This window comes from Tachyglossus aculeatus, chromosome X1 (assembly GCF_015852505.1).
Source record: "Tachyglossus aculeatus isolate mTacAcu1 chromosome X1, mTacAcu1.pri, whole genome shotgun sequence".
Lineage (NCBI taxonomy): Eukaryota > Metazoa > Chordata > Mammalia > Monotremata > Tachyglossidae > Tachyglossus > Tachyglossus aculeatus.
In genome coordinates this window covers 83724033-83737710 of record NC_052101.1, presented here as the reverse complement: position 1 = coordinate 83737710, position 13678 = coordinate 83724033, and the positions used below count along the sequence as shown (strand labels likewise).

At 42.4% G+C, this 13678-nt stretch overlaps 1 protein-coding gene across 2 annotated transcripts in view; it reads right to left on the bottom strand.

Annotated features, from left to right (window-relative positions):
• ACAD9 (acyl-CoA dehydrogenase family member 9) overlaps positions 1-13678 on the bottom strand; it is a 55197-nt gene that overhangs the window by 11809 nt on the left and 29710 nt on the right. The window contains exons 7-12 of one of the 2 annotated variants that reach the window (XM_038740826.1): positions 12904-13078; positions 10318-10391; positions 7217-7292; positions 6086-6156; positions 5668-5787; positions 4515-4643 (exon numbers count right to left, since the gene is read on the bottom strand). In XM_038740826.1, the coding sequence (XP_038596754.1) occupies positions 4515-4643; positions 5668-5787; positions 6086-6156; positions 7217-7292; positions 10318-10391; positions 12904-13078 (645 nt within the window). The remainder of the gene's footprint in view (positions 1-4514; positions 4644-5667; positions 5788-6085; positions 6157-7216; positions 7293-10317; positions 10392-12903; positions 13079-13678) is intronic. The other variant, XM_038740827.1, reaches the window with a different exon arrangement.

Here is a 13678-nt window from a genome sequence, read left to right as displayed (position 1 = left end):
TATAGTGTAGGGAGATGAATCAAAGAAGGCCTCAAAGGAGATGGGATTTCATAAGGTCTTTGAAGATGTGGAGTGCTGTGTGATCTGTCAAATCTGAACGGGAAGGGGGCTCCAGGCAGAGTGGAGGATATGAGCAAGAGGTCCGAGGTGGGAGAGAGGAAAATGAGGTAGGTTACCTTGATATGAAGGAAGAGTGCGAGCTCGAGCTGGGGTGTGGTGGAAGAGGAGAGTGGATAAGGAGGAGGCAGAAAGGTCACTGAGTGTCTTAATGCCAATGGTCAGGAGTTTCCTAGGGAAAGCAACTCCAGACCATTGTACCATATTTTTGCTGAACAAAACTTCACATAATTCACGGTAACGTTTTTTTTCATCTCCACTTTCAAATCAGAAAAGTAGGGCAAAAATCGAGGTTGTGTCTCTCCTCCACCAACTATACACAAAGGCAACATGATCAACTTTTTCAGAGGGACAAGGAGGTAAGCCTAGAGAAGTTCTGTGTTTATTATGCATTCATATTCAAAAACCTTTCATTTGCAAATGGTTAAGAGAGGCATTTTAGCTTTAGAATACTGCAGATTCAGAAAGGCTTAGAATGTGGCCACTGGAGAATCCTTCTGAAAACAAACCAATTAATATAAAATAACTAAAACCTTAGGGTGCTTTAACCCAACTTAAATTGAAATTCCACGTGAAACTTGAGGTGGCTGTGGCTGCATGCACTCCAAACCCAATGCTAAATGAAAGCACCAACAAGCCCTTAAGCAACTGGGGCAACAAGGGGTGGGTGCGGTTGGACTCCAGGGTAATGGAGCCCCTTTAAGGGAACAGCTGGGAACAAACAGCCCAGCCTCTGCAGCAAGCAGGTTTCTATTACGCATGTAATTTTAAATTTAATACTCTTCTTCAGAAAACTCACTTGGAGCAGTTTAAGACAATAAAATATTTCCAGACCAACCTCCAGAGGTGAAAGCTAGACAGAATAATAATCAAGGGGAATGCTGAGCATGATGGAAAAAGAGCTAAACATTAGACACATGGTAGTTGCCCATATGCATTTAGAAAGAGGCATGCAAATCTCTCACAGATTCGTCTTCATTACAGGTTGGAAATTTTTTCATCAGACTCAAAGAACTCGAGGGGACCTTTAAGGGGTCATTTGCTTAGTACACTGCTCTGCACTGTAGAGAAGCAGCATTGTGTAGTACATAGAGCATAGGCCTGGGAATCAGAAGGTTCTGGGTTCTAATTCTGGCTAGGTAATTTGTCTTTTGTGTGACCTTAGGCAAGTCACTTCACTTCTCCGTGCCTCAGTTCCCTCATCTGTACAATGGGATTGAGACTGCGAGCCCCACATGGGACAAGGACTGTGTCCAACTCGATTTGCCTGTATCCACCCTAGGGCTTAGTACAGTGACTGGCACATAGTAAGCGCTTAACAAATACCATCATTATTATTAGGTCCAGGCCCCTGCCTCCAGAGGGGCAAATGACTAAACCTGGGAGAAATGGCTACCCATTCTTTCCTTTGTAATTCCCAGGGATGGGGGCTACCCAATTTGTAAAAATGGTTGAGTGATCCTTTCTTGCTATAACTCTACCCTCACTTCCACTCAGCAACACTAATTCTCCCTCAGCGACTCCCATGCCATTACCCGACCAACAATTCTTAGTCTTTGATTTTCGCCTGAAATTCAGTGCCCTCACTCCTCCCTCGTTTGTCCAGATGTCCTTCAATTTCTCTAAAAATGATCAGTCATAAGCTCCCCCAAATACCTCCCTCTCATCTCCCTCCCACCCCTACATCCACTTTCTTATCCTTTGTGACCATATCCAGAGATCTCCCACCTGCTTTCATAACCTCCCCCATTCCATCTTCTATAGACCCTTGCACCCACTCTTCTTCCCTCTCTGACCACTTTCACTCATTCAATCATATTTATTGAGTGCTTCCTGTGGGCAAAGCACTGTACTAAGCACTTGGGAGAGTACAATATAACAGAAGACATACTCCTGCCCACAACAAGCTCACAGTCTAGTGGACATTAATATAAATAAATTAATAGATAAAGACCATCATCTTCAATCAATTCTCCGATGGCCTCATCTCCTCTGCTTTGCCTATACTAAAATACCCTCTGGGCCCCACTTCCCCCCTCCGATTTCTCTCCAAACTCCTCAAATGGGTTCTTTACACACGCTGCTTCCACTTGCTTTCTTCCAACTCCCTTCTTGATCCTCTCCAATCCAGTCTCTACCTCTGTCACTCCGTTGAGACTGCTCCCTCTAAGGTCTTCCAACGACCTCCTTCTCGCCAAATCTAACAGACTCTTACTTTGTCCTAATCTTTCTCAGCCTCTCAACTACCCTGGACCCTGTGGACCACTCCCTTCTACTAGAATCACTCCCTTCTCCTAGAATCAATCAATTGTATTTATTGAGTGCTTACTGTGTGCAGGGTACTGTACTAAGCACTTGGAAGAGTACAAACAACAATATAACAGACACATTCTCAGCTGACAATGAGCTTACAGTCTAGAGGTCAAGCTTACTGTCTATGAGGGCTTAATTGGGGAAGGCTTCTTGGAGATGTGCTTTTAATAAGGCTTTGAAGGAGGGGACAGTGAGCGTCTGTGATATGAAGAGGGGGGGCACTCCAGATCAGAGGCAGGATGTAGGTGAGGGGTTGGTGGCGAGATAGATGAGATCGAGGTAGTAGTAAGTTGGTGTTAGAGGAATGAAGTGTGCAGACTCTAACGCTAGCTCTCTGCCTCCCCTGGATCCCTTGGCCTGAGCATGCTGATCTCTCACAGGACTGCATACTTTGCTGTTCCACTAACCCGGCCTACGCCGAGGTCCCGAGGGCTTCAAAGTGACTCACTGAACAGACTGCCAATCATCTAGTTACATACTGATTGATTACAAATGACTGCATTTTGTCTGCCCCCCTGCCCCAAAATCAATTAGAATATAAATGCAGTTGTAAAATCAGGACCATTTTGGAAAGTTTGGGTGAAAACTGCACTCCCTTAAACTGTGCTTAAAACAACTGAAAAGGAATGGGAATTCAAAACACACAAAATGCATTTCCTTTCAAGACCAAAGTCCCAGGGAGCATCCATCAGCTATGGTTGTTTTTGTCAAACATTTCCTTTGTCCTAATAATTACTGCAGATGTGGGCTACATATAAACAGGGGAATTATTAATTTCATACTTTTTATACTTTTCCCTTCTTTACACAAAGCCACTTCAGAGTGTTATACATCAACAATACTATTCTACCTATAGTTATCAGCCATTAATTAAAATAATCCTCACAGTACCATGGAAAGGGTCCCTTTCTAGTTCAAGTGGAATTAAAACAATATCTGGACTTCAGGGTTTCTTTTGGGAAGGGGGTTCTGATCCACTATTCAGAAAATAGGAGGTTGGGGGAAAGGGAGGTGAAGAGGGAGAGAGAGGCTAAGGAATTCTTCTGAAAGTTCTTAGCTATTACCAAGCTTTTCTTGGAGAAATAAAGTAACTGCCACTATACAGATACTGTCCTTTGGAGATGGCACTGACATTTTAAGAATTCCGGAAAGATGCTGAGCAAACAGCAAAAGTGATTAACCTGATGTTCTGAATTGAGCCTGAAGCCCAGGACAGAGGGTAACTATCAAAAAAGTGTATCACAGAGCCAGCTCCATTATTTGCCCCTTCTGACTGGGCAAATAAAATAAAAAAACCTAATGAGTCATAATGAAGACTCCCCAGGATGACTAAAGAACCACTATAAAAATAATAATAATTACTATGGTATTTGTAAAGCGCTTACTATGTGCCAATCACTGTTCTAAACGCTGGGGTAGATACAAGGTAATCAGGTTGTCCCATGTGGGGCTCACAGTCTTAATCCCCATTTTACAGATGAGGTAACTGAGGCACAGAGAAGTGGCTTGCCCAAGGTCACCCAACAGACAAGTGGCAAAGTCAGGATTAGAACCTATGTCCTCGGACTCCCAAGCCCGTGCTCTTTCCACTAAGCCACGCTGCTTCTCTCACTAGAGAGGATTCCGATGACATGCCATCCCAAAAAAGGGCAAGAAATAAAGAAATCAGTCCTCTCAAAAACAACACTTGACTATTCTCCTAATGTAGACACTTCACTTGGATCACAAAAAGCTAGTGAATGTTCCTCTACAGGTCACATATCTGGTGTACCTCTGAAAAAAGATGAATCTATATAGATTTAGTGTCCATATCATTATCAGGTATTACACTTCTTTTAAAAACAGACTGCCTTAATTAAGAGAAATCTAGTTTACGAGCATCTGGGAAGTAAATGAAAAACCATAAAGAAGGCTGACCCAGTACTAAATTCCTTAAAAAAAAGAAATTCTTAAGGGACAACTGCAGTTGTGCCTGAACTGGTCCTAATTCTATGGTCTGGCCCCAAATTTAATTACCAGACTTTATCGGGGTCCAGACAGAGAATGGCTTAGTAGTCACCACAGAACCAGTGGTGCAGACTTACCTCAAAAATCATAAGAATTCTGGAGTCCCGAAGAAATCGCTCGTAGGGGTAGTCTTTCATATAACCCAGACCTCCAATAATTTGTAGTGCCTCACTCACACAAATCCAGGCACCTTCAGAACTGAATACCTGCCCCAGGCAAAGAGTTCACATCCATGGTTATTACAGCAGTGATTGAACACTAAATGCTGCTAGCATTGTATTATGGTCAGTCTTTGGTCAGCCAAAAGGTCACCCAAAATATCCTTTTGAAGGTTGGTAAGGGAAGTGTGGAGAAATAAGGGAAAACTACATTCCCCGTAAAGCAAAGGGGCTGACTCTGGTTCTCTCTGCACCACATTGGGGTGGGAGTGCTGAGTAAAGCCAAGGTCCTGAGTTGCCTTGATAAGGAGTTGGGGGGAAACATTTCTGCTCTCTGGACGCTAATCAATGGAGGATCCTCTTCAGAGTTGGATCCAAATAGGGAAGTCTATATCCCTCAGTAGAACTGATGGGAAGGTATGCCAGGGGAATGGGGGAATAATGACTTATTTTGATGGAAATATTAGTATGCATTGTGCCTCTCTGTGTTCCAAATTAAATCCTATTTGTTCATCCTACCTCTTGGTGGGTGCAGCTTAATCATGGCTACTGAGACTTCTGAAAGGGGTGGGGGGGATTTCTAGTTCTACACCGCCCTTACATCTTTATAAAGTATAGGATCTCTGGGACTGATTTTAGTCTCTGGATATAGAGCAAAGCAGCCCCAATTTCAATTCAGGGAGAATCAAAATTTTCCTCCAGACCTTAACACTACAGAGAGTATTCTTGGGAAAGAATGAAATATAGAGAGTCCACTTATCTTTGCTGATTTGCACTTCAATTTGCACTTTCACATTTCAGCTGTCTTTTCTCCCTTGTTAGACAACAGGTTCCCATGAGCAGGAATCCCATCTATTCTCTATTGTAGCTCCTAAGTACACTGCTTTGGCTCAATAGAGGCCCTGTTAACTTGACTGGTTTGCAGAATTTAAATAAGGAGAGACAAATGGGGGAGGAAAAACTGAGGTTTATGGACAAATTAGCACAGACTATAGAATGAAACAGTGACAAAGATGCATGTTTTCCTCTAAGCACTCATTAAAATGTCTGCTGCCATTTTCCATGGGGTTACCTTGACCATTGCAGCCTCAACAGAACAATCCGGGAAGCCTGGTCTGTCAAGCATTCCAGCGGTTAGGTAGGCCATGCTTTCCATGACATAAGCTTTCTGAGCCATCAAAGCAAATTTCTCCTGGAGTTAAACAGAAGACATCCAAATAAGAATCAATTTACATTCATTTGGATTTGGAACTGTCAATTTATAACAACAAAGGCAATTAAGTCAGCATACCAGTCTCATAACAAATTGTAGTATGGATGATGAAAAAATAAATTTACATTCAATACAGCTGCATAAACCCAGGTTTCCAAGCTACCAGATAACACAAGTAGACACTATTATCAAGGATTGAAAGTATTATGCACATGAAACACACTCCACAGCCTGAGGTTCTTTACGAAATGCAAAACTATTTATTAAGTTTAATTACCTTAATTAATCCAAACTCGCTTATATTCTTATTGAACTGTTTCCGTGTGCAGGCATACTCTGCTGTCATTTCTAAAGGGGAAAAAAGTCATTAGAAAAACGTTTTTTTCTTTTTGCTGAATGACTTCCTAATTCTATTAAAGATTTCTCTCTGTTGCCTTCAGGTGTAATTCTAACATTAAAAAATGATAAATTCAGTGTAAGACTTCTTCACAATGCTCGTGCTTGTGTGGGAGTAATGGGAAATTATTAAAAACGCAGCAAGCCAAAAAACAAACCCTTTCTACTTTTGGAACCCCTAATTCCTCCCAGATACCTTCAGGCGTATTCAAAATGATCACCTCTTACAAGAGCTATTTTGGGAACACAGCATGGCATTCCGCTCTGTAGTACGGGATCACAGGGTTCGCTAGCCAAAGGAGAATCTTGCTTCAGACAACAACTTTAAGCCCTTTATGTATCTACTCTGAGGCAGTCTCCCTCCCTTACCCGCATTCTACTGCGATGGCAGTGAAGCCAAAGTTCTTCCCTTAGGAGAAGTCCAAGTGTGCTTGTCATACTAAAGCAGGCCTCGTGAAAGAATAGTGGTGGTGTCTCTGCCCAAAATCTCAAGTTACATTACTCATTTTCCAAACATATCTAATTTACAGACTCAAAATGGCAGAAAACACTGTTGTATTCACTACCTGGCAGAGGAAATCATTATCAGCAACACCATTCACCGAGTACCTATCGAGTACTTGGAGGACAAACAATAGGAGTGAAAGACATGACCCCTTCTCAGAGGAGCAGCATGGCATAGTGGATAGAGCACGGGCCTGGGAATCAAAAGGTCATGGGTTCTATTCCCGGCTCTGCCACTTATCTGCTGTGTGACCTTGGGCAGGTCATTTCACTTCTCTGTACCTCAGTTACCTCATCTGTAAAATAGGGGTTGAGACTGTGAGCCCCACATGGGGCAGGGACTATGTCCAATCCCATTTTCTTCTATCCACCCTAGCACTTAGCACCGCACCTGGCACTTAGTAAGCGCTTAACAAATACCAGAATTATTATCAAGGCATTTACAATTTAAATGGTCACCAAAACGATGACATGCTCAAGAGCAAGCCAACCAGTTCTTTTTACCTACCAATCAGTTTCTTTAACATGCCAGCAGCTGCACTTCCCATGCTGAATCTTCCGCTATTCAGGATATTCATAGCCACCTGTGAGAAAAGTGTAGGGACTGAAATACAGGGCCAGCAGAAGCTGGCTGCAGATATACAGACCCAAGGTCCCTGCTACTGCAACACAGGGGGATCTGCAGGAGGGCATTTGAAGCCACATCTCTCCCCCAGGTCGCCATCCCTTGACACCTGTCATTGGCAGGGAGAAGTCGCCTTCCTAACCGGTCGCACGTTTTGAAGGATATGGCTCTTGCAATCAAGAATGGTCCTGACTAGAGCGACAAGGAGTTGAAAGTCTCTGCCCTCCTGGCAATCACATACCACTGCTTTTCCTCTTGTTATTGTAGTTTTGCTTTGAACTGAATCTGCCCAGTGTGTCCTTTCTCCTTCATCAATCAGTGGTATTTATCGAGCACTTACTGTGTGCAGCGTACTGTAGTAAGCACTTGGGAGAGTATAATACAACAGCGTTGGTACACATATTCTCTGCCCATACTGAGTTTACAGTCTAGAGGACTTCTCCCACCTTTTATACTGGAAGCCCCCCACGGTTCTTTCCCCAGCACTTAGTACAACGTTGGGCACAAAGTAAACTCCTAACAATACACTAGAGAAAGTGTATTGTTAGGACAATAACAATAATACTGATGATAATAACAATAATGCTAGTCGGAGTTCCTGAATGAACTAAAACATTCTCTATGACACCTATCTTGAGTTAAGGGAAAATATTAGTTTCTCAAAGAGCTGTTACATTTCAATTTTAGTTTCTGTTCAGGTCTTGAATAGTTTTATTCCAATTATCAAGAAGTAGTACTAGGTTCTGATTTGTTAATGGTTTTACCTTCTGCCCTCACCTCAAGAAGAAAAATATTAATACCAATATCTTAAAATGAGCTACTTTAGAAAGTCTGCATTACATTTAGAATGTTCTTCATCAGAGAAGCAGCGTGGCTCAGTGGAAAAAGCAAGGGCTTTGGAGTCAGAGGTCATGGACTCAAATCCCAACTCTGCCAATTGTCAACTGTGTGACTTTGGGCAAGCATTTAACTTCTCTGTGCCTCAGTTACCTCATCTGTAAAATGGGGATGAAGACTGTGACCCCCTGTGGGACAATCTGATCACCTTGTAACCTCCCCAGCACTTAGAACAGTGCTTTACACATAGTAAGTGCTTAATAAATGCCATCATCATCACCATCATCAGAAAAGCAGAGTGGCCTAACAAAAAAAAAAAGGCACAGGCCTGGGAGTCAGAGAACCTGGATTCTAATCGCAGCTCCACCACGTATCTGCTGTGTGATTTTAGGCAAATGCCTCAGTTACCTCATCTGTAAAATGGGATTAAGGCTGTGAGCCCTATGTGGGACAGGTACTCTGTCCAAACCAATTATCCCATATCTACCCCAGCATTTAGTACAGTACCTGGCACATAAGGGCTTAACAAATATCAATTTAACAAAAATTATCCAATCAATGAGAATGTTCAAATTACTTAAATTATTCAATATTGATATTACACTTCTTATGAATAAACCACAATAAAACACAGTCTATCACTCTCACAGGCATCTTTTACATGGCCACTGAAGTCTATCCTTTCCCTTTCACTGGCTCAATCCTATTAATCTTTCCTCACACATTCACAACATACCTAGCAGAACACCCTCCTCTCCCACTAATACATGCTCAGAAACACATCTACTCAGCTCCCTCAGATCGATCCTTTCCCTGAGCTAATTCTTGGGCCTTCCCACAGGTACAGAGTCTTGAGGGTGTGTCCTCCATTGGGTGGGAGGTGTCGTCCTCTGGGCGTGTTCCCCTTTCTAGAGGGGGGGAGCAGGATTGTCCCCATGGGTATGCCTAGCTCTCTGAACCTATCTTATTTTCTTACCCTCCTCCTATTATTCTTAGATTTTTAGTCTGACATAGGAAACCTGGTCCAACGAAACCCCACCCCTCCCCACTTTAAAAAAACAAAGATAATGCTACAGATACACACACATGCAGAGTTTATATTCATGAAACACATGCAGTCTTAGAATAAGGCACACAGTGGTACACAAACCCAGATATGGAAATTATCCATTTTATGAATGCTTAGTTTTTGTACAAGTCTTGAGCAATTCCAATTATCAAGAACTAGTACTAGGTTCTGATTTTGTCAATGGTATCACCTTCTTAAATACCGGCCAGGTTGTATTTTTTAAATTCAGAAAAATCTGACCCTTCAAAAATTTAACCCCCTAGTTTCCCTTTACTCAATGATCATAAAACACATATTTTCACACAATTTATGATTTCCAAGAACACAACTGCACTATATTCTTATGATAAGTTTTATTATATTCTGGAAAAACACCAGCTTTCAATCTCTAAATCCAGCTTTGAGGCTCTTCTTTCCAGTGTTCCACATTCTTGCTGCTGCTGCTTCCTTATCTTCATTTTTCCTTTACATTTCTGAATCGAATGGATGGCATGACTACTATGCCTCCTCCTCCACGCCCCTGAGACCACGCTCTCTCCAAGGTCACCAATGACTTCCTCCTAGTCAAACCTAGATGAATCTACACTATCCTAATCCTCCTCAACCTCTTGGCCACCTGTGTCTCTCTCTGAGGACCACTAGAAAGGCTATCTAACCTTGATTTTGCAGACAGTTCTCCCCTGGGTCTCCAGCCACTCCTTCTCAGCCTCCCTGGCCAATTCTTCCTCCGCCTCCCACACCCTAACTGCGGGTATCCCTCATGTCTCTCTTCGGAATTCCCTTCTCAATCTACATGCCCTTCCAGGGCTTCAACAACCATAGCTCAGACAGAGCCCCAAGGGAGGAAGCTGGGACATGGCCAGCAACTCCACGAACAGAGACTCTGGCTGTTCTGCTTCTCTCAGGGGGCCATTTCCCTACCCATAAAGAAGCCCGATGATGTTTCTCGGCCAAAGGGGAGAACGCAAGAAGGGGACAGAGGGGGAAGCATTCATAGTCTGTCCATGTGTTGCCCTGTTCACCCCCATGGAGAATGGGGCTGGATTTCTGTGAAGATGATACTTTGAAAATAACTCACCTTAAATCCATCTCCTACTTCTCCAATTACATTTTCTAAGGGCACTTTGGTGTTTTCAAAATAAACTTCACAAGCTGGAATAAAAAGAGAAACCAAAAGTCTTTATAAATCCCTCTGAAATTGCAACATGATTATAAAACCTTTCCCTTGATAAGCACACGAAACCACTCAAAAGAGAGCCAGAACATTTTCCTAAATTGGTGTCACCATCTTATTTTGCCCCACCCCACAAACAAGTGAATGTAAAGAAATAAGGCATGTAAGAATGAAATAAGGCATCAAGTTTTAGAGAAGCAGCATGGCTAGTGGAAAGAACATACACTGGCCCGGTAGTCAGAGAACCTGGATTCTAATTCCAACTCTGACACTTGTCTGCTATGTGACCTTGGGCAAGTCACTTGACTTCTGTGTCTCAGTTTCCTCACTGGAAAATGGGGATTCGATTTCTGTTCTTCCTCACACTGGTGGGATAGGGACTGACTCCGATCTGCATATACTGTAATAATAATAAAAAATGTGGCACTTGTTAAATGCTTACTATGTGCCAGGCACTGTACTAAGCGCTGGGTGGAAATACAAGCAAATCGGGTTGGACACAGTCCCTGTCCCACATGGGGCTCAGAGCCTTAATCCCCATTTTACAGATGAGGTAACTGAGGCACAGAGAAGTGAAGCGACTTGCCCAAGGTCACACAGCAGACAAGTGGTGGAGCCAGGATTAAAACCCATGACCAGCTGACTCCCAGGCCCATGCTCTATCCATTAAGCCATGCTGCTTCTCTATCTACCCTCAGTTGCCTAGTCTGTAAAATGGGGATTAAGACTGTGAGCCCCACCTGGGACAAGCTGATTACCTTGTATCTCCCCCAGCACTTGGAACAGTGCTTGGCACATAGTAAGCACTTAACAAATACCATTATTATTATTATCTATTTATGAGACAAAGGGTAGGAGCCACTTCTCATCCATCTCCTTAATCTTTTGACCAGTCCTCTACGATCCTTGGCTATTTCGGGTCTGTTTTTAGGGACCGGATTCCCTCATCCCACCTCCACCTAAATGCACTCACTATTATTATTCTATTTTATTAATGATGTGTATTTATTATTCTATTTATTTTGATGCTATTGATGCCTGCCTATTTGTTTTGTTGTCTGTCTCCCCCTTTCTAGACTCTGAGCCCATTGTTGGGTAGGGATTGTCTCTATCTGTTGCCTAATCGTACTTTCCAAGTGCTTAGTACAGTGCTCTGCATACAGTGAGCACTCAATAAATCATCATCATCATCATCATCATCAATCGTATTTATTGAGCGCTTACTAATAAATGCAATTGAATGAATGAATCTACCCCAGGGGTTAGTACAGTGCTTGGCACATAGTTAGTGCTTAACAAATGTCACAGTTATTATTATCATTACTAATGTACTAAGTCCAAAATAAGATGCACATTAAGGTGGAGATTCAACTGCAATTGGCATTACTGCATTACAAAAACTAAAGGATCATAATTATTCCTATTTGAAAAGAAAGAACAATAGGAGTTCTGAAGCAGGGTGTTCAATCTGTCAGAGTGGGCTGGGATGTGTTAACTTTGTTTCTGCAGAAAAATTCTGCATTCCTTCAGAGCAATTCAATCAGAGGATGACAAGAGGTATGTGTCTTCTTTGCAAAAATTTGTCACTGCCAGAAATTTTTATAGTAGAAACTATGCAGTTTGGTCATATTTAACATAAGCAAAAAGGTCAGGCACAACACTCTCCTGGATGTACTACTGTCTAGACTGGAAGGTCGTCCTCTAGACTGTAAACTCATGGTGAGGGAATGTGTCTACCAACTTTGTTGTACTGTACTTTCCCAAGCATGTAGTACAGTGTTCTACACACAGTAAGCACTCAATAAGCAATCACCAGGCCATGAGAAGCAGCTTGGCCTAGTGGAAAGAGCATGGGCCTGGGAGTCAGAGGACCTGGATTCTAATCCTGGCTCTGTCAAATGCTTGCTGTGTGACCTTGGGCAAGTCACAAGTTCTCTGTGTCTCAGTTCTCCTACTTTCCCTCCTACTTAGACTGTAAACCCCATGCGGGATAGGGACTAGGGACTGTGTCCAACCTAATTCACTTGTATCTACCCCAACGCTTAGAACAGGGCTTGACACATAATAAGCCCTTAACAAATACCATTAAAAATAATAAATACCACTGTGTAGACCACTTTTAGGTTTCACAGTCCTAACAGATTGTGGAGCATTACACAATCTCAAGGGAGTCAAATGAAGCAGGTGGGAAAGGTATCAACGTCCACATTTTACAGATGGAGAAACTGAAGTATCCAGTTAAAGTACCTTGCCCAAGGCCAGATTAGTAGTCTATCTGCTTGATCATGCGATCCTGCTTACTAGGTGATTTTCAAGTTGCTAAAACGTAAATTGGGGGATGTTGCCAGTCATTTGCCTGAAAGCTTTCTTTGAGAAATTTAAAACATTCTGTAGACATGAATATTTGATGAATACAAATATTTTCATTGTTGACCTGAATGTCTGGTTTTGGGTGTAGGGGAAAGGAAATCAACTTTAAATACTGCTTACTGTTAGATCCTCGAATGCCTAGTTTATCCTCTGGCTTCCCATTAGTGACTCCTCCAAAATCTCTTTCCACAATGAATGCAGTAATTTTGTCTTTAGCTAAACCATTGTGATCAATAACCTCAGTCTTTGCAAACACAGTGAAGATATTGGCCAGTCCGCCATTTGAGATCCAGATCTAAGGAAAGAGGAGAAAAGGAAATGAACAATAAACCCCAGCAGTTGAACTACTGACCTGCATTTACCTCATTTGGATTACCAGAGGCTTTGACGTACTGGCAAGTCACCCATAGATGCTAAACACTCATTTTCCAAGGCACTAGAATTAATCTATCATATTTAGTGAGTGCTTACTATATGCAGAGCACTGTACTAAGCACTTGGGAGAGCACAACATGACAGAATTAGCAGATGCATTCCTTGCCCATAACAAGATTACAGTCTAGAGGGGAAGACAGGCATTAAAATGAATAAGGAAGAGTCAAGAGATGCCTCAGTATTCTTGAAAGACATTGGGCTTTCTAAGTAAAGGTAGCAGCAGTCTCAGTCTCTTGTTATGTGGCACTAACTGTCAGTTTACAGCGTCTTTTATGAAGCCACCAGCCTTGAAAGTCTACTTGGCTTCTGTCTTGTCTTTTTAAGATACATGCTACAAATTATTCATTCATTCATTCAATTGTATTTATTGAGTGCTTACTTTATGCAGAGCACTGTACTAAGCACTTGGAAAGTGCAAATCGGCAACAGATAGAGACAATCCCTACCCGTCAACGGGCTC